The sequence below is a fragment of the Salmo salar genome, chromosome ssa13 (assembly GCF_905237065.1).
Source record: "Salmo salar chromosome ssa13, Ssal_v3.1, whole genome shotgun sequence".
Taxonomy (NCBI): Eukaryota; Metazoa; Chordata; class Actinopteri; order Salmoniformes; family Salmonidae; genus Salmo; species Salmo salar.
Genome location: NC_059454.1, coordinates 89,084,012 through 89,106,068, shown reverse-complemented (window position 1 = coordinate 89,106,068; position 22,057 = coordinate 89,084,012). Strand labels below are relative to the sequence as shown.

General features: G+C 44.3%; 1 protein-coding gene across 7 annotated transcripts in view; it reads right to left on the bottom strand.

Annotated features, from left to right (window-relative positions):
• LOC106568094 (roundabout homolog 1) overlaps window positions 1–22,057 on the bottom strand; it is a 262,979-nt gene that overhangs the window by 30,190 nt on the left and 210,732 nt on the right. For all 7 annotated transcript variants that reach the window (XM_014138120.2, XM_014138123.2, XM_045692352.1 and 4 more), the window contains 2 exons: window positions 14,094–14,251; window positions 995–1,115 (listed from right to left, as the gene is read on the bottom strand). In XM_014138120.2, coding sequence (XP_013993595.1) covers window positions 995–1,115; window positions 14,094–14,251 — 279 coding nt within the window. The remainder of the gene's footprint in view (window positions 1–994; window positions 1,116–14,093; window positions 14,252–22,057) is intronic.

Below are 22,057 nucleotides of genomic sequence, written 5' to 3'. Positions count from 1 at the left end.
TTGTAAAATCAAGCTTATACAAAGCTATTAGATAAGCACCTAAAAACGCTACCTCAATACCATTAGCCCCCTGTAACTCTCTCTCCATGGGACGGATGTACCACACCCACATTCCCCCGTGTTTCACCCTCTTTCACCCACTGGGACAAGTAGTTCCACAATTCATTTTCTTTTCACTAAAACACATTCATTTATGTGAATGAAAACAACTTAAATCCACTTAAAACTAGTAGGGCTTGTTAAAACTAGGGCCATTTTATTCACATTGGTCCCAGAGCACATTTGAAAACCGATATGTTTTATCAATACAAAGTATTATTAGCCCTAGACGTTTTTACTAGGCATTATAAAGATGTGTGGTGTGCCCTGGCCAGTCGCCCAGCCCAGCCTAGCCGTTCCCGTGATAAGATGTCTCAGTCTGCTCCAATGGAAGTGTTTAGAGGGGGGGAGGGGTGCTGGTGGAGAGGGGGACAGCATAGGGTGAAGGTGGGGGTGGAGAGGGGAACCAGGCTAGGAGTCAGTGGTCTGGGACACTTGGCAGCAGGAAGAACGAGTGAGAGTGGGGGATGAGGGTGGGGATACAACCTGGTCCAGGACAGCTGGGGGGTGGCAGGGGTCACGGTGGAAAGACGGGGTCAACCTGAGTTTAGGATTCAGGAGAAATGCCTTCACAGCTGCAGGGCTGGGGGCCATTGTTATGTAACCTGTTTCGTTATTGGATTATGTGCCAGGGAGAAAAACCTTTACCAAGGGGACATGCAGACTCTTTGACCTTCACTGACACAACTAAGACTCACTGAATGGGGCTGAGAGGAGGGAGAGGGAAACAGACTCTACTAGAGGGACAGACAGACAGACAGACAGACAGACAGACAGACAGACAGACAGACAGACAGACAGACAGACAGACAGACAGACAGACAGACAGACAGACAGACAGACAGACAGACAGACAGACAGACAGACAGACAGACAGACAGAGACAAGGTCTTACCTAGAACAGTCAGTTCTGCAATCTCGCTCTCCCTCTCTCCCACCATATTGGTCCCCACACAGATGTATTTCCCTGCGTCACTCTTCCTGGCATTGGTGATCATCAGCTTCCCACTGCGGATCTGAAAGATGGAGGGAAGAAAAGTAGAAGTTGTAAGGTCATATCTGTAACTAGATACCTATATAAACCAAATATAAATAACACCACACTGAATATGGCAAGTTATGCTTTGAAAGGCTCTCAAAAAGGAATTTGGTGAAATTATTTGTGGTTTAGAAGGCACTAAATCTAGGACAGCTTCTACCCCCAAGCCATAAGACTACTAAATGTTAATCAAATGACTACCCAAACTATTTGCATTGACCCCATTTTTTACGCTGTTGCTACTCACTTTACACCCACCGACATGTACCTCAATTACCTTGACTAACCTGTACCCCCACACATTGACTTAGTACTGGTACCCCCTGTATACAGCCTCCGTGTTGTTATTTTATTGTGGTACGTTGTATTTAAATGTTTTTTATATTAAAAAAATTGGCAAATATTTTCTTAATTACTTATAAAAACAAAACTCTGAATTGTTTGTTAAAACCTGTTAGGGAGAGACGTTCCGCTAGCGGAACGCCACACCGATATTCAATGGTAGAGCGTGGCGCGAAATACAAATACCTCAAAAATGCTATAACTTCAAACAGTTTTAGAAACTTTAGGGTGTTTTCTATCCAAAGCCAATAATTATATGCATATTCTAGTTACTGGGCAGGAGTAGTAACCAGATTAAATCGGGTACGTTTTTTATCCAGCCGTGTCAATACTGGCCCCTATCCCCAACAGGTTAAAGACAAGACTCTCCTTTATCTAACCACATTGTCCAATTTCAAAAAGGCTTTACAGCGAAAGCAAAACATTAGATTATGTCAGGAGAGTACCCTGCCAAAAATAATCACACAGCCATTTTCAAAGCAAGCATATATGTCACAAAAACCAAAACCACAGCTAAATGCAGCACTAACCTTTGATGGTCTTCATCAGATGACACTCCTAGGACATTATGTTATACAATACATGCATGTTTTGTTCAATCAAGTTCATATTTATATCAAAAAACAGCTTTTTACATTAGCATGTGATGTTTAGAACTAGCATACCCACCGCAAACTTCCGGTGAATTTACTAAATTACTCACGATAAACGTTGACAAAGAACATAAAAATTATTTTAAGAATTATAGATACAGAACTCCTTTATGCAATCGCAGTGTCAGATTTTAAAATAGCTTTTCGGTGAAAGCACATTTTGCAATATTCTGAGTACATCCAAGTCACTATCCGAAGGGTGACGCGCGAGTGCATTTCGTGAGAATTTCTTTTCTAAATATTCCATTACCATACTTCGAAGCATGTCAAACGCTGTTTAAAATCAATTTTTATGCTATTTTTCTCGTAAAATAGCGATAATATTCCAACCTGGCGACATTGTTTTCATTCAAAGGCTGAAAGAAAAAAATGGAGTCGTCTCGTGGACGCGCATCTCCAGTGTCACTGTTCCCTGCCTGACCACTCACAAAAACTCCTGTTTTTCGCCCAGAGACTGCAGAGACGACATTCCACTTTCTGGCGCCTTCTGAGAGCCAATGGAAGCCTTAGAAAATGTCACGTTACAGCAGAGATGCTGTATTTTCGATAGAGATGCCACAGAAGGAGAACAAATTGTCAGACAGGGCACTTCCTGTATGGAATCTTCTCAGGTTTTGGCCTGCCATATGAGTTCTGTTATACTCACAGACACCATTCAAACAGTTTTAGAAACTTTAGAGTGTTTTCTATCCAAATCTACTAATTATATGCATATTATGGTTAGTGCTGCATTTAGCTGTGGTTTTGGTTTTTGTGACATTATATGCTAGCTTGAAAAATGGGTGTCTGATTATTTCTGGCTGGGTACTCTCCTGACATAATCTAATGTTTTGCTTTCGTTGTAAAGCCTTTTTGAAATCAGACAATGTGGTTAGATAAAGGAGAGTCTTGTCTTTAACCTGTTGGGATAGGGGGCAGTATTGACACGGCTGGATAAAAAACGTACCCGATTTAATCTGGTTACTACTCCTGCCCAGTAACTAGAATATGCATATAATTATTGGCTTTGGATAGAAAACACCCTAAAGTTTCTAAAACTGTTTGAATGGTGTCTGTGAGTATAACAGAACTCCTATGGCAGGCCAAAACCTGAGAAGATTTCAAGCAGGAAGTGGCCTGTCTGAGAAGTAGTGTTTCATCTTGGCTCTTTTTATTGAAGACTCAGGATCTGTGCAATAACGTGACACTTCCTACGTCTTCCATAGGGTCTCAGAGCCCGGGAAAACGTTGAACGATATCGAGGCAGGCTCTGGCTGAAACACTTTATCGCTTTTGGCAAGTGGCCACTCAGAGTACTATGGGCTTAGGCGCGTGCCCGCTTCGACCGAATGCTTTGTTTTCCTTTGTCTGTTTATCTAAACGCAGATTCCCGGTCGGAATATTATCGCTTTTTTATGAGAAAAATGGCATAAAAATTGATTTTAAACAGCGGTTGACATGCTTCGAAGTACGGTAATGGAATATTTAGAATTCTTTTGTCACGAATTGCGCCATGCTCGTCACCCTTATTTAGCCTTTAGGATAGTGTCTAGAATGCACGAACAAAACGCTGCTGTTTGGATATAACGATGGATTATTTTGGACCAAACCAACATTTGTTATTGAAGTAGAAGTCCTGGGAGTGCATTCTGACGAAGACAACAAAGGTAAGAACATTTTTCTTATAGTAAATCTGACTTTGATGAGTGCTAAACCTGCTGGGTGTCTAAATAGCTAGCCCTGTGATGCCGGGCTATCTACTGAGAATATTGCAAAATGTGCTTTCACCGAAAAGCTATTTTAAAATCGGACATATCGAGTGCATAGAGGAGTTCTGTATCTATAATTCTTAAAAGAATTGTTATGCTTTTTGTGAACGTTTATCATGAGTAATTTAGTAAATTCACCGGCAGTGTTCGGTGGGAATGCTAGTCACATGCTAGTCACATGCTAATGTAAAAAGCTGGTTTTTGATATAAATATGAACGTGATTGAACAAAACATGCATGTATTGTATAACATAATGTCCTAGGGTTGTCATCTGATGAAGATCATCAAAGGTTAGTGCTACATTTAGCTGTGGTTTGGGTTTATGTGACATTATATGCTAGCTTGAAAAATGGGTGTCTGATTATTTCTGGCTCGGTACTCTGCTGACATAATCTAATGTTTTGCTTTCGTTGTAAAGCCTTTTTGAAATCGGACAGTGTGGTTAGATTAACGAGAGTCTTATCTTTAAAATGGTGTAAAATAGTCATATTTTTTAAAAATTGAAGTAATAGCATATCTAAGGATTTGAATAACGCGCCACAGGATTCAACTGGCTGTTGAGTAGGTGGGACGCAAGCATCCCACCTAGCCCATAGAGGTTAAAATGGTGTAAAATAGTCATATGTTTGAAAAATTGAAGTTTTGGGATTTTTGAGGAGTTTGTAATTCGCGCCACGCCCTATCATTGGATATTGGAGCGGTGTTCCACTAGCGGAACATCTAGATGTAAGAGGTTTTTAAACAGAGAGTACACAGTGGCAGAAAACCTGACCACTGTGACTGACCCAAACTTAAGGAAAGCTTTGACAATGTACAGACTCAGTGAGCATAGCCTTGCTATTGAGAAATTGCCACCATAGGCAGACCTGGCTCTCAAAAGAATACAGGCTATGTGCACACTGCCCACAAAATGAGGTGGAAACTGAGCTGCACTTCCTAACCTTCTGCCAAATGTATGACAATATTAAAGACACAGATCTTCAAAGAATTCGAAAACAAACCCAATTTTGATAAACTCCCATTTCTACTGGGTGAAATACCACAGTGTGTCATCACAGCAGCAATATTTGTGACCTGTTGTCACAAGAAAAGGGAAACCAGTGAAGAACAAACACCATTGTAAATAGAACCCATATTTATGTTTACTTATTTTCCCTTTTGTACTTTCACTATTTGCACATCGTTACAACACTGTATATCTACATAATATGACATTTGAAATGTCTTTATTCTTTTGGAACTTCTGTGAGTGTATCTACTTCACTTGCATTGGCAATGTTAACATATGTTTTCCATGCCAATAAAGCCCTTGAATTGAATTGGAAGGGGAGAGGAGGGGGAGGAAGGGGAGAGGAGGGGGAGGAAGGGGATAGGAGTAGATAGGAGGGGAGGGGGAGATGAGGGGGAGAGGAGTGGGGAGAGCAGGGGAGAGGAGTGGAGAGCAGGAGAGATCAGGGGGAGAGCAGAGCAGGGGAGAGGAGAGGAAGAGGAAGGGGCAGAGGAAGAGAGATGAGGAGAGATGAGGAGTGGCTAGGTTTCAAATCCCAGAGGTCTCAGAGGTCACTGGGCCAGGACCTGTTTCATGTTCCACCCCCTGTGGTGTTGGCAACTTCTAAGTGTCATCACATTACCCTGCATTTAATGGGGGGCAAAGGTCAGAGGAGTGTGATATATTCAGTGTGAGTGTGAGTTTGTGCCTGCGTGCGTGAGTGTGTGTGCATGCTAGTGGTGCAACGGATCACAAATCTCATGGTTCGGATCACGGTTTTGAGTCATGGATGGGATCATTTTTCAGATCAGCAAAAAAAAAAGGGAGACACATATAACTTTGCTTTCCATTTATTACTTAAAGAACACTTAAAGCAAGGAACTTTTCAATGTTTAAATCTTTAAATAAAAGTCAATAGTCAATTGTTAAATGAAAGTGCAATATGAGGCATGATACCTTCTTCCTTTGAACAATAGTGAATGTAAAAATAGCCTGTGTCAACATCATAAAAAAAAAGTAAAACAAGAAAGAAAGAAAAGCAGACATGAGCTTATAACTTCACATCATTTTTCTAAAAGTCTACATTGTCCGGGGAGAGGGTAGACCTCTTTGCAGTCACTATGTCCCCTGCAGTGGAGAACACCCTCTCGCTGGGAACTGAAGTGCCAGGCACAGCCAGGTAGCGTCTTGCCATCATGGCAATGTGAGGGTATTTACACTCATTGCTTTTCCACCATGCCAGTGGATCACTATCCACTGGAATGCCGCTTGCTGCTTTGTAGGAAGTCACCTCCTCTTTGATGGTGTTGGAAAACGTCTTGCCTGTGTCCTTGCTCGCAAAGGTCTCCCCAAAAAGCTCCTTCATGGCCAAATGATTTTGTGGAGGAGTTGCCTCTGAGTCAGCTCCTGTTGGCTCAGTGGCTTGACCCTGCAGAAAAAATGACTTGATCTATTAAACTGACTAATTATTTATTTTCATATTTCATAGAACTATAATTGTGGCAATACATTTTAATAAAAGCTATTATCCCCCCCCCCCCAAAAAAATGGATGATTCTAATAGCAATAGCATAGACTAAGATTAGACTGCAGTATATTTATTATTTAAGTAATTCACTCTTATTTCTTTTTTTAAACCTCTTTAGTGGCCACAATCTCAGTGGTGAGATCACTGTATGTCCTCCGTTGTAGGGCAGGGTCTAGGTGAGACAGGGACTTGAACTTTGGATCCAGTGCAGTAGATCTATGAAGGTAGTCCTGTACATTAGGGGGGTACCTGGGGTTCAGGTCCTCTCTAATGGCAGCCTTGACATCTCTAGTGATGGTGCTGTCTGTGGCCCCTGTCTGTGTAGAATCCTTGTTTTCAGAGGTAGGATCATGGACACAGACGGTGCAGTTTCAGTGCTCAATAGGGTTGTAACCGTTTTGAGGGGTTTGAGCACCTGGAGGACCTCCTCTGCCACGATGTCTTTATTTTTTTTCAGGGTCCTGTCTGTCAGTGCAGAGTATTCATCTTGTTGTGACATCGTGTATGAGCTTGTGGGTTGGTAGCAGTAGCATTTCTTGCTTGGTCTTAAGCACATGAGTGGCTGTTGTGCTTCGGTGGAAAAAGGAAACCACCTTCCTAATCCTCTGGTTCACTGAGATTCCCCTTTGGGATGTTAAATTGATCACATGTGCAAAGCAAGTTATCTGTGGCCTCAGTCCAGCCTCTATCAATGCATTTACTTGGTTCTTTGCATTATCTGTGGTGATTGGGATATTGCTATTGGGCCTCTCTAGCTTCCACTCTGCTAATGCTCCTAACAGTACCTGCGCCAGATTTGCGCCTGTGTGACTCTCATAGAGGGGGCGTGTCTGTAGCACCGGACTTCGTATCTCCCACTCCTCTGTGGTGTAGTGATCAGTCACAGTCACGTAGCTTTCTGTTACCCTGGAGGTCCACTCCTCTGTGGTGTAGTGATCAGTCACAGTCAAGTAGCTTTCTGTTACCCTGGAGGTCCACTCCTCTGTGGTGTAGTGATCAGTCACAGTCACGTAGCTTTCTGTTACCCTGGAGGTCCACTCCTCTGTGGTGTAGTGAGCAGTAACAGTCATGTAGCTTTCCGTTGCCTTGGAGGTCCACCCATCTGTGGTGAGGGCAACAGAGGATGCCTTGGATAATTTGTCGACAATTTTGATATTTTCCTATTCATAAAGATCTGGCACAATCTTCATACTGAAGTGGGGGAGCGAGGGGATTTCGTAGCGTGGCTCAAGCACTTTCACCATATTTTTAAACCCTTTGTTTTCCACAACAGAGTATGGCCTCATGTCTGCAGTGATAAACATCCCAATAGATTTGGTGATGTCTTTAGTCTGATCTGATTCTGCAGCAAAGAACTGCTTAAATGTTGCGGTGAGAAGTTGTTGTCTCTTGGCTGAGTTGGCTCCCGTCACTGACACACCAGGGTGATGACGCTTTCAATGTGTGGCCATGCTCAATGTATTTCCATGATCATGCGGCTTTCTTGTGGCACAGTACCTACACACCGTAATGGTATTGTCCACCACCCTTCTTCCATCATCATATCTGACAGGGAAGCCAAAATGTTCCCATACATGAGAATTAAATGAAGCTGGAGGCTTTTCCAGTTCTTCAGCTCCTCCGCTAGCCATGGCTGTCACTGCTATTTTTTCTTCTTTGCTTTTTGCAATGCGAGCATCCAGGATTGATTTGTTGGGATTCAACATGCCCGTTCACATGAACAGGTACACACAACTGCTTTTTACAAATAATCAAAATCAACCTTCAGGCTTCAGAGTAAAACACAGCACACATCTGTGTTGTCTTTTATCTTTTCACTGCAATTCTGCATCGAGATTTAGGGAATTATTACTTTAAAAAGTAACAGCGGCAGTAAAACTGTATTTGACACTATGATGGTTAAACTTTGCAATTGATCTGCGGTTCACATGCGTGCCGAACCGTGCGGGGTGATCCGTACGGATCACGGATCAACTACGATCCGTTACACCACTAGTGCATGCCCACACGTGCATGTGTTTCGCATTAACAGCATGCAACTCAAGCACTCATAACAAACACACAGCACCATTAGGGCTCAGACACAACAATAGCGGTTGCTAACTGAGAGTATTTAGCACCTCTGAACGTAATTTGCAAACCGAATGCGCATCGATTTTACATGTACAAATGGTTAAACATTTCGTCAATCAGACCACTACAGAAGGTGGTCCCTAAAACAGCGCACTGAACGATTGGCAGATGAAACATAGATCCACATTCAGTGCGATATGTGCGAGCCTTTATAAGTCCACCTTTAGCGACAATATGTGGGAAATCCTTGTGTCTTTGTGGGTGTGCATTCTGTCTGCATGTAGCAACTAGGAGGTGCAGCTCAGTTACCACCTCATTTTGTGGGCAGTGTGCACATAGCCTATCTTCTCTCTAGAGCAGGTCTGCCTACAGCGGCCTTTCTTAATAGCAAGGGTATGCTCATTGAGTCTGTACATAGTCAAAGCTTTCCTTAAGTTTGGGTCCGTTACAGTCTTACCCCACGGCCCTGTGGAAAGATGTGTGTTTTTTGCCACTTTTAACCGCACAATTGTTTGTGTACATGTATTTTATGTTGTGTTTTTCCCCCAATACCACTTTCCATCAATTTGTATAGCAGACCTTCATGCCAAATTGAGTCAAAAGCTTTCTTGAAATCAACAAAGCATGAGAAGACTTTACCTTTGTTTTGGTTTGTTTGTTCATCAATTAGGGTGTGTAGGGTGAATATGTGGTCTGTCGTATGGTAATTTTGTAAAAAGCCAATTTGACATTTGCTCAATACATTGTTTTCACTGAGGAAATGTATGAGTCTGCTGTTAATGATAATGCAGAGGATTTTCCCAAGGTTGCTGTTGACGCATATCCCATGGTAGTTATTGGGGTCAAATTTGTCTTCACTTTTGTGGATTGGGGTGATCTGTCCTTGGTTCCAAATATTGGGGAAAATGCCAGAACTAAGGATGACGTTAAAGAGTTTAAGTATAGCCAATTGGAATTTTTGGTTTGTATATTTGATCATTTCATTGAGGATACCACAAGCCTTTTTGGGTTGGAGGGATTGCATTTTGTCCTGTAATTCATTCAATGTAATTTGATAATTCAGTGGGTTCTGGTAGTCTTTAATAGTTCATTCTAAGATTTGTATTTGATCATGTATAATGTTTTTGCTGTTTGTTCTTTGGTATAGGGCCAAAAAGATTGGAGAAATGGTTAACCCATACATCTCCATTTTGGATAGATAACTATTCGTGTTTGTTTAGTGTTTTCCAATTTTCCCAGAAGTGGCTAGAGTCTATGAATTACTCAATTACATTGAGATGAATTCTGATGTGCTGTTCCTTCTTTTTCTGTAGTGCATTTCTGTACTGTTTTAGTGATTCACCATAGTGAAAGTGTAGGCTCAGGTTCTGTTTCTCTATGTTTTTGGTTTGATTGTCAGGGCTTTCTGAAGGATCGGACCAATACGCAGCGTGATCGTAGTTCCACATCTTTTATTGAATCATGAAACCGAATGCCATATACAATAAACTTGAAAATACAAAATAATAAAGCCGTGACGCAGAGCATGAAAACACACTACTCACAATTAACAACCCACAGCATACAATAAGAAAACCCCCTACCTAAATACGATCTCCAATCAGAGGCAACAAGAAACAGCTGCCTCCAATTAGAGATCAACCCCAAACAACACCAAACATAGAAACAAAAAACCTAGAACCCACAACATAGAAATAAGAACAGACTGTCAAACAAACACCCCCCTGTCACGCCCTTACCCATCTACTATAGAAAATGACCTCTTACACTGGTCAGGACGTGACAGTTCCCCCCCAAAGGTGCAGACCCCGACTGCACACAAAACAGAAAAAACAAAAAAACAAACCCCCCAACACAACAACCAAAACACAAGGGGAGGGTAGGGAGGGCAAAAAAGTATATGGCGGCTCTGGTGCTGAACCCAGAACCCTCCTATCCCTCCGATCCTCCAGCAGCGGAGGTGGCTCCGGCTCCGGGCTTAACCCCCATTCCGCTCGCAGATCCCATCGCTTCTGTAACACTGACCTGTGGATCATTATTGGAAGAATCAGACTGTAAATCATTACCGGCAACTCTGTGCAGCAGACCGCCGCTGGAGGATCTGGGCCGCTGGCCACCTCAGCTGGAGGCTCTGGGCCGCAGACCTCAGCTGGAGGCTCCGGGCCGCAGGCCTCAGCTGGAGGCTCCGGGCCGCAGGCCTCAGCTGGAGGCTCCGGGCCGCAGGCCTCAGCTGGAGGCTCCGGGCCGCAGGCCGCAGCTGGAGGCTCCGGGCCGCAGGCCGCAGCTGGAGGCTCCGGGCCGCAGGCCGCAGCTGGAGGCTCCGGGCCGCAGGCCGCAGCTGGAGGCTCCGGGCCGCAGGCCGCAGCTGAAGGCTCCGGGCCGCAGGCCTCAGCTGAAGGCTCCGGGCCGCAGGCCTCAGCTGAAGGCTCCGGGCCGCAGACCTCAGCTGAAGGCTCCGGGCCGCAGACCTCAGCTGAAGGCTCCGGGCCGCAGACCTCAGCTGAAGGCTCCGGGCCGCAGACCTCAGCTGAAGGCTCCGGGCCGCAGACCTCAGCTGAAGGCTCCGGGCCGCAGACCTCCGCTGAAGGCTCCGGGCCGCAGACCTCCGCTGAAGGCTCCGGGCCGCAGACCTCCGCTGAAGGCTCCGGGCCGCAGACCTCCGCTGAAGGCTCCGGGCCGCAGACCTCCGCTGAAGGCTCCGGGCCGCAGACCTCCGCTGAAGGCTCTGGGCCCCCCTGATGTTGACAAACTCCCCTTATGCCCCCCCCCCAAAAAAAATTATGGGGCTGCCTCTCCACCTTGATTATTGGTGGATATAGCGCTTCGTAGTAACGTCGCTCCCTCTTGGTTTCCTCTAGTTCCTCCTTCGGGCAACGATACTCCCCAGCCTGGCTCCAGGGTCCTTTACCGTCTAATATTTCCTCCCAAGTCCACGACTCCAAGTACTTTTCCTCACGCCGCTTGGTCCTTTTATGGTGGGTTGTTCTGTCAGGGCTTTTTGAAGGATCGGACCAATACGCAGCGTGATCGTAGCTCCACATCTTTTATTGAATCGTGAAACCGAACGCCATATACAATAAACTTGAAAATACAAAACAATTAAGCCATGACGCAGAGCAGGAAAACACACTACTCACAATTAACAACCCACAGCATACAATAAGAAAACCCCCTACCTAAATACAATCTCCAATCAGAGGCAACAAGAAACAGCTGCCTCCAATTGGAGATCACCCCAAACAACACCTGACATAGAAACAGAAAACCTAGAACCCACAACATAGAAATAACAACACAGACTGTCAAACAAACACCCCCCTGTCACGCCCTGACCCATCTACTATAGAAAATGACCTCTTACACTGGTCAGGACGTGACATGGATAGGTTTCCCAATTTCTTTCTTAGGTTTCTGGTTTATTCATCAAACCATTTGTCCTTGTTGTTCATTTTCTTAGATTTTCTGCTTGAAATTTTTAGATTTGATAGGGAAGCTGAGAGGTCAAATATACTGTTTAGGTTTTCTACAGCCAAGTTTACACCTTCACATTTACAGTGAAATGTTTTGTCCAGGAAGTTATCTAAAAGGGATTGAATTTGGTGTTGCCTAATTGTTTTTTGGTATGTTTCCACACTACTTTCCTTCCAACTATAGCATTTCTAAATATTATTCAGTTCAATTGGCTTTGATGCCTCATGATTGAGTATTGCTCTGTTCAAGGAGAGTGTGATGTGGCTGTGATCTGATAGGTTGTATCAGTGGGCTGACTGTGAACGCTCTGAGAGACTCAAGGGTTGAGGTCAGTGATAAAGTAGTCAACAGTACTACTGCCAAGAGATGAGCTATACTGAAGGTGTACCTACCGAGTCACCTCGAAGCCTACCATTGACTATGTACATACCCAGCATGTGACAGAGCTGCAAGAGTTGTGAGCTGTTTTTATTGGTTATGTTGTCATAGTTGTGCCTTGGTGGGCATATGGGGGAGGGAATGCTGTCACCTCCAGGTAGGTATTTGTCCCCCTGTGTGCTGAGGGTATCAGGTTATTGTCCAGTTCTGGCATTTAGGTCACCACAGACTAGTACATGTCCCTGGGCCTGGACATTATTGACTTCCCCCTCTAGGACAGAGAAGCTGTCTTCATTTAACTATGGGGATTCTAGTAGTGGGATATTGGTAGCACACGGGAGGACATTTTTCTATGTTGAGATCATTTCCTTCTGAATTTCTAGCCAAATGTTCCTGTTTTTATTAATTTAATAGAGTGAGTTAGGTCTGCTCTATACCAAATTAGCATACCCCCTGAGTCCCTTCCCTGTTTTACACCTGGTAGATTGGTGAATGGGACTACCAGCTCTCTCAATATCAGACCCACAACAACACCAGCAAATACATCACTCCTGTCCTCCACCTCTCTCCTATCCCCCTCTCTCGCTCTCATCCTTCCTTTCCTGCGTTCCCCTCTATTTATGCATCTGCCACATCACCACCAAATCTGACCCCACTACAGTCAATATAGGATGTTATATGATGTTATGCCACAGTATAGTACTCTATCTAGAAGTACTAGATAGATCTAGAAGTACTCCTGTTGATGCATTGCTCTGCACCACTGGCCACTCAAAACCTTCGCCCAAACATCCTTCACCCCATTACTTCAAGCTTGGCCACAACAGACCCCCAGAACTCACCGTGGTTTAAGAAACAACAACAACTTTGGGAGTGGATGTTGTGTTAGAAACAGAGTACAAACACAACACTCCATCACCAGCGCTGTGCTGTTTACAGGGCCTGAGGACTCATTAGGAAACAGTCTTATCTGCAGGCCCATTAGTCCAATGAGCCGAACTATAGCTATGAGGCAGAAACCAAGCTGGCCTTCTGTTTACACACTAAGCCAGTACACCAGGGAAAACCACAAACGCTATAGGGACTGGGGCCAACATGGCTGCCCTGACTTGAGACTACAAGACCTTAGTTGATTTTGACTTCGTATTTTATTTACTGTAGGTAGATGGGTGTTGGTCCTCATGATATCCTTGACATAAATCAGGAGAAAAGAGGGAAATACAAAGCCAACGCAGCCTTTGTATTTCCTTCAGAAAGCCCTCCCTCTGCGGAGGAGAGCTGCTCTGTCCATTGCAATCCCTCAGAGACAGACTAACTGTCAATCCGGAGGAGGATAAGCCTTGGATCCCAACTAACAAGTCCCCTATACAGACAAACAAACAAACAAACATGCTTGCATACACACACACACCCTCCCCTGATTCCTTTTCACACTTCCCCAGATAGCCTTTGTTCCAAGTAGACATTGATTGGCCAAACCACAGTGCAATATGATTTCATTATGTTTGTCAAATAGATGATGCACTTGTTTCTCTTCATTATGCCACACGTCTGCCAACAGAGACACTTTGATCTTCCTGGAGTTCCACCAGCAAGCAGTGGGCCGTGTGTGTGTGTGTGTGTGTGTGTGTGTGTGTGTGTGTGTGTGTGTGTGTGTGTGTGTGTGTGTGTGTGTGTGTGTGTGTGTGTAGGTGTGACGGGCAGGCCCAGCGCAGCGCAGTGTATGCTCTACACAGAGAGTGTGGTCCGAGGTTAACAGAGCTTGTGTCTTACCGTGATGCGCTCATCCCTGTCATTGATGTTGGTACCGTCTTTCCTCCATGAGATGGTGGGCTCAGGATGCCCACGGGGGGGTTGGCACTCCAGTACGGCAGGTTCCCCCGCCGCCACCATCACATCCGCTGGGTTCTGTCTAAAGTCATCACGCAGTACTGTGGAACAGAAGAGAGGAGGGGTTAATGGCCTGTTAGCATTGCAGGTATATTGCAAGTCGAAATGAAACAGAAAAAAAAGGCACCAAAAAAATGTCACTAATGCACCAATGGACAGGGTATACGTGTCAAATATTCAAGACTATTATGACCAGACTCTCGATGTGTAACGACAAAAATCTGAAGTCTGAGCAGAGGCAGTCAATCATGTCCATCACAGAATCTTGAGGTATCTGGACATGATATAATGCTATAGTTTAAGTGGTCTCGGGGGGCTGGGCCAAATCCCTGATGTGCTTTAGTGGTATAGGACTACCACTCTCTCTGTCTGATTAGACTAGCTCTCTCCCACCTGCCTCTCCACTGTCACTCTCCACCCCAGCCCTGAGGGAACGTACAAACACACAGGCAAACATTTGCATCACATTCCCATTTACGACTCCCAGGAACTTTGTTTGAAGTGTGAGGTAAGCACAAACAAAATACAACCTCCCCAGTTAATGTTTCCATAGCATGTTTGCCCATCAAACACTTCAAGAGAGATAGGTGGATATTTTGCAAGAGCCATTAACAAGCTAGCTAGGTGAAAAACACACACTCAACATCTTCAAAGGTTTAACCTGTTGGGGCTAGGGGGCAGTATTTGCCCGTCCGGATAAAAAACGTACCCGATTTAATCTGCTTACTACTCCTGCCCAGTAACTAGTATATGCATATAATTAGTAGATTTGGATAGAAAACACAAAGTTTCTAAAACTTTTTGAATGGTGTCTGTGAGTATAACAGAACTCATATGAAAGGAGAAGAGTAGAAAAAATAGAGCAGCTATTTCAGCCCAGTCCAGGCTGTTTCAGTCAATCCCAGAGTCCCAGTCATTGTCTTCCCAGCCCGTTCTGGATGAATGTACAGCGAGTTAGCAACTACACCCTGAGGGACATCATGCTCTCATAAATTGGAGACATTTTTCATCCCTTCTCCGCAGCTCTTTTCATTCTATAGAGAGCAATAGTAATGGTGTCTTTTTGTAGGCACTAACTCCGCTATGGTTCATTGGACAAAGCCTATAGGAAAATGTATGGAGTTTTTGTATGCTTGTTGGATAAACACCGAAAATAAGTTATGTGGTAAACACAGGCCTAAGAGAAATTATACGTTTTGTTCTATGAGATAATCTTCATCAGTTAACGTCACCCTTTGTGAATTTTGAAGCGTTTACTTAATTTTAAAAAAGCACATACAGGCTTCATAATGCATAAAGGTCATGTTAACTGACTGATATTATCTCATAGAACAAAATGTAGAAGATCTCATAAGCCTGTGTTAACCTCAGAACTTATTTTCAGCGTTTATCCCAAAACCCTAATCTTTCCCCATTCATTTTCCCCATAGGAATGGCTGAACAAACCAGATGTAACTCATTTCCGGGTTTTAGGACTACAAGCTGGCAGGATCTATTCCCAATACAGTTAATGATGCCCCCTCCTTTCTCCCCAGTCCCCTCGCTGCCAGCATTTAATCAACACTGTCTCCCCAACCAGATTACATTACATTGCATTTCACTGCATAGATTACATTGCAGCACATTGCATTACCCTACATTTCAGTACCAGGCACTATATTTTATTTCATTACACAATATGACATTATGTTACATTGTACTGTATTGTAAGACAGGTTGAATTTGTCTAGGTTGAATTTGTGTGCACACTCAAAAGTGAATAATGTCTTACAGCTAACAAATGAATTATACATGAACTCATCACGAAAAACTTTCTAGAGTCTTCCAGAATGTCTAACAGAGTCATATTTAACAGTTGGTGGTTATCAAGGGAGCATGCATGTTGTAAAAGCCATGTAAGCCCATCTATGCAAACCACCAGCGATGTACGCAAATGAGAGTAATCACAGAAGTGCCTGACATTTGGGTATGAATAGAATTTGCATACTCACTCATGTTGCTTACGACGCTACAACCTTATCGGTACAGCAAAATTATGTAGGTCTGTCAAAATATACTATATTGTTAGTGGCCACGGGAGTCTGATGACAAATACATGTGTGACACCATAATTATACTAGCTAGAGTCCCACTGAATAACAGAGTGTTTACCTGAGACTACTGAATGGAATGCTGTTTACCATTTTTACTGGAATGTTTTGCTATTGATTCTTCTAGGTCAAATTCTCTGTTGTCCGATTTCAAAAAGGCTTTACAATGAAAGCAAAACATTAGATTATGTCAGGAGAGTACCCAGCCAGAAATAATCACACACCCATTTTTCAAGCTAGCATATAATGTCACAAAAACCAAAACCACAGCTAAATGCAGCACTAACCTTTGATGATCTTAATCAGATGACACTCATAGGACATTATGTTATACAATACATGCATGTTTTGTTCAATCAAGTTCATATTTATATAAAAAACCAGCTTTTTACATTAGCATGTGACGTTCAGAACTAGCAAAAATACCGAAAACCTCCGGTGAATTTACTAAATTACTCACGATAAACCTTCACAAAAAACATAACAATTATTTTAAGAATTATAGATACAGAACTCCTTTATGAAATCGCGGTGTCAGATTTTAAAATAGCTTTTCGGCAAAAGCACATTTTGCAATATTCTGAGTAGATAGCTCGCCATCACGGGCTAGCTAATTTGACACCCACCAAGTTTGGCGTTCACTAAACTCAGAATTACTATAAGAAAAATTGGATTACCTTTGCTGTTCTTCGGCAGAATGCACTCCCAGGACTTCTACTTCAACCACAAATGTGGTTTTGATTCAAAATAATCCATAGTTATGTTCAAATATCCTCTGTTTTGTCCGTGCGTTCAGGTCCCTATCCAAACGGTGAAATTGTGTCTTCACGTGCATGCGCGCACCCGTGTCATTGTTCTCAGATCGACCACTTTCCAAATGTGCTACTGTTTTTCAGCCAGGGACTGCAGAGTCATCATTCCCCATTCTGGCGCCTTCTGAGAGCCTATGGGAGCCTTATAAAATGTCACGTTACAGCAGAGATCCTCTGTTTTTGATAAATAGGCTATAGAAGGCCAAGAAATGGTCAGAGAGGGCACTTCCTGTATAGAATCTTCTCAGGTTTTGGCCTGCCATATGAGTTCTGTTATACTCACAGACACCATTCAAACAGTTTTAGAAACTTTAGGGTGTTTTCTATCCAAATCAAACAATTATTTGCATATTCTAGTTTCTAGGCAGGAGTAATAACCAGATTAAATCGGGTACGTTTTTTATCCGGACGTGAAAATACTGCCCCCTACCCAAGAGAGGTTAACCAGCATGGCTACCACAGCATAGTGGGACTATCATTTGTTTTTCCACAGAGCAATGACACAACACACCTCTGGACTGTGTACGGTCTATTTGACCAAGAAGGATAGAGTGTTGCATCAGATGACCTGGCCTCCACTATCACCCGACCTCAACCCAATTGAGATGGTTTGGAATGAGATGGACCACAGGAAAAGCAGCCAATAAGTGCTCAGCATATGTGGGAACTCCTTCAAGACTGTTGGAAAAGCATTCAATTTGAAGCTGGTTGAGAGAATGCCAAGAGTGTGCAAAGCTGTCATCAAGGCAAAGGGTGGCTACTTTGAAGAATCTCAAATATAAAATATATTTTGATTTGTTTAACACTTTTTTGGTTACTACATTATTCCATATGTGTTTATTTCATAGTTTTGATGTTATTCTACAATGTAGAAAATAGTAAAAATAAAGAAAAACCCTTGAATGAGTAGGTGTGTCCAAACTTTTGACTGGTACTGTATGTTAACTTAGGGAATGAGGGATATTGGGAACAGCTGCTGAGACGTCATATTAGAAGACCATGGCTGTCAGTCCTGTCGGTGTGACCTAATGGCTGTGACAGTAATGAAGACGGGGAGCTGCTACCACACAGCAGCGCAAACCAGCCCAGACAGGAGAGACTCAGCTCAGAGAACACTGAGCTATGCCGGGAGAAAATAGAAAACTACCACCGCAATTCCTCAACTCTCCACATGTGAGGCACAGGCTGAACTGAAGACAAAGAAAACTCCCATCTCCCCCAAAATGGCAGGCAGAATGGTCAGTTTTCCGGTCATGGGCCACAGACAATAGTTTCCTGTCTCCTCTGGCTGCCAGCTCCCAGCAGCATCACAAGGAACACAGATGTGATTAGTGGGACAGGGCTCCAGACCCCACAACATGCTTCAAAATGTACACTGGTGTAATCTTAGGTCTAGACACACTAGCAGGGCCCCTGCTGAAATTGGAAATGGGAGAAGATAAGATGCAGTGAATGTAGCTGGCAAAGACAGAGATGGTTAGAGAGAGGCAAAGAGAGAGATGGAGAGGGGGATGGATGGATAGAAACCATCGAAAATTAAGAGGGAGGGAAATAGAAAGAGAGAAAATTAGAGAGCACGAGAGAGAAAATGAGAGCAAAAGAGAGAGAATGAGACAGAGATCGAGAGAACTATAGAGAGCACGAGAGGGGAATATTTTTGCATCTCTCTTTACGTATCGCTGAGCAGACTCCTGCTCCTGATGAAGCAGCTAAATTGTGCTAATTTGGCCTGCGTACCAGCCAACTCTGTCCAACATTACCAGTCATAAATAACACAGGATTAAATTGTGAACAGGCCAGGCCAGGGGAGCCCAGCCAACAGAACAGGGAGAGAGAGAGCAGAGCCCAGCGCTCACCCTCACAGAGAGCAAACAAGAAACAATGAGAAAGTACAACATGGGTAATCACTCCCAGATGGCCCCAGCTCTCTCCTCTCAGGCAGACCGCCTCGCTGGAGGGTGAGATGCCTGATGAGCAGCGTGGACATGGGAGAACAAATTGGGATGACCCTCTAATTGGTGACATTTTGGGCTGACTCTTTTGGTCTCACGTGTGATCACCCCGGCCCCTCTGATCTGATCCAGCGACCAGGGAGAACACTGGCTGACTACAGGCAGTCTACAGGCCTGCAACTGACTGACTTGCTGGATGGCTGATTGGCTAAGTGACTGGGGCCTGATGAGAAACAGCTGTTCCCATGTTGCATGATAAAAGGCATGCCTTGTGGGACACAAAAACATGGCTGCATTTACTTGAGACAGGAACAAAAACTGAACCATGAGAACTCTAGGTAATCTAGCGGTTAAGAGTGTTTGGGCAAGTAACCAAAAAGTTGCTGGTTTGAATCCCAGAGCCGGCAAGGTGGAAAAAACCCTAACAACAACTGCTTCCCAAGTGCCGATGATGTCGATTAATGCAGCCCCCTGCACCTCTCTGATTGAGAGGGGTTGGGTTACATGTGGAAGTTGTGCAACTGCTAGGTATCCCTTTTCCCCTTCCCTTTTTGTGTAAAGAGTCTCCTAGCTTCGGAGTGTTGTAAAAGCATGATTAGTTAGCGCACAAACAACCTGGTGGAACTGATGATTTAAGCATTGCTGTTAAAGTAACTGTTCAGTGTTTCCAGATATCTATGAAATATTACCTATAATTAATTGCAATATGAATTAAATGGAAGTTAAATAGGTTGAAAACAGCTTTTATGTGTTGGAATGGTGTGGGTGTACCCCAACAACAGAATGGTTTGGGCAAACCGGTCATTCAAAATATTAATGAGAGTAGACTGCTGATTGGCCAGCTCATCCTCCTCAGAAGGATGACATCATCCTTTAAGCATTTTTTAAATGGTCTGTTGGAGATGGGGTTTTTGAAGTGAGTTTTCTCAAATGTATGTTTTAGCCGAAAATACGAGTATAGGATGAGTAAGCAACATAAAACATTTAAAAAATACCCCTTTTTCTCCCCAATTTCGTGGTTTCCAATTGGTACTAGTTACAGTCTTGTCTCATCGCTGCAACTCCCGTACGGACTCGGGAGAGGCGAAGGTCGAGAGCCAATGCGTCCTCCGAAACACAACCCAACCTAGCCGCACTGCTTCTTGACACAACACACATCCAACCCGGAAGCCAGCCGCACCAATGTGTCAGAGGAAACACCGTACACCTGGCGACCTGGTCAGCGTGCCTGGTCAGCGTGCACTGCCCGCCACAGGAGTCACTAGTGCGCGATGAGACAAGGATATCCCTGCCGGCCAAACCCTCCCTAACCCGGACGACGCTGGGCCAATTGTGCGTCGCACCATGGACCTCCCGGTCGCAGCCAGCTGCGACAGAGCCTGGGCTCGAATCCAGAATCTCGTGTGGCACAACTAGCACTGCGATGCAGTGCCTTAGACCACTGTGCCACCCGGAAGGTGAGTAAACAACATTATTAACAAAATATTAACTTTTAAAAGTTAGATTTTCACTGGACAGTTACTTTTAGTTGCTAAGAACATTAGGTGATTTTGCAGGATAATACACACACACACACACACACACACACACACACACACACACACACACACACACACACACACACACACACACACACACACACACACACACACACAACAATCTGCTAAACTAGTTTTCTCCCTCTCTTTCTCACTCTTCTCCACATCCTCCCTCTTCCTTACATTACATTGCCTCTCCCTCTCATCCATCAGCCCCATGTAATTCCTCCTCTGCAGTATTTTCGTAAAGTAATCCTGACAGTCTCCTTCCTTGAACCAGTGTACCTGACACCACTTTCTACTCTTAAATCCTCCAAATCCGCAGGCTCCATACTACAACTTCTACTGGCATGCAGAAATAGAGAGGGAGATATAGGGGGAGAGAATGAGGGAGAGGGTTGACGGGGAGGGAGAAAGAAAGGGAGAGGGAGAGAGAGAGAGACAGAGAAACAGAGAGGAAGACCGATGGAATGGGAGCAGAGGGAGAGCTCAGTGACTGTGCATTAGTGGAGCTCTGTGTTCTGCAAGGAGCGCTAACATATTTAAGCTATCCCAGCTAGCCTGCAGGCCTGTCCGTTGAGCTGAACCCTGCACCTCCTACTTTCTCCCTCGCCCTCTCTCCATCTGATCCCTCGCTCCAGAGCAGAATCCCACAGCCCACTTCAAAGGCGGAGCCCCCTGGACACGGTGTCTTAACCCTGGATTTGATTCCATCTGACTGCTGGGCCCGATGGAGCCTCTCTTTCTCTCCTCTTCACTCCCAGCCTGAGGATAGAGCCGGAGCATAGTCACTGCAGCAGTAATCCTCTCAACAGACAGACAGGGCACACTGTAGCCCTGCAGACAGGGGCACACACCACAAAGCACAGTCCCTCATCATCCCAATACATCAGAGCATGTGTTAGCCAGAGGGGCCCGGGGTAACCTAACCACTAACCACAGCCCACCCTAATCCTGCCTCTTCCCTCCATTTTGTCTTCTCTATCCTTTTCCGGTTAATGCCGACCTTCTGTGAAACTGGTTGCACCATTTTGTTAAAACTGTTTGGTCATGTCTTTGTAGGTATGATTAGAAAAACTTGACACTACCTCCTCTCATCCTTGTTTCAATTAGGCTATCACTCCAAGTTGGAATACTTTATAATTACAGTAAGTTGTAGGTTAAAAGACAGCGGCTGACAATAGTAGTTGTGGTTCTCCATCCACCTAGAGTGTGACTGTGTGATGGTGAGCAGAGCCTGGGTTTAGGGCCAGGAGTCTAGTTGAGCACCTGTCACTACCTCAGACAGCCTTGTCATACAATGGGCAGCCAGCCACACTGAGATTCCGTTAGAAATGAGTGAGCTTCCCCCCAGTGCACACGCTGGGCAAGGAGGCCAATATAAATACATACATATTACAGAACACACACACACACACCTGCTGGTCATGCAACACTTGATAGAGACCTCAAAGA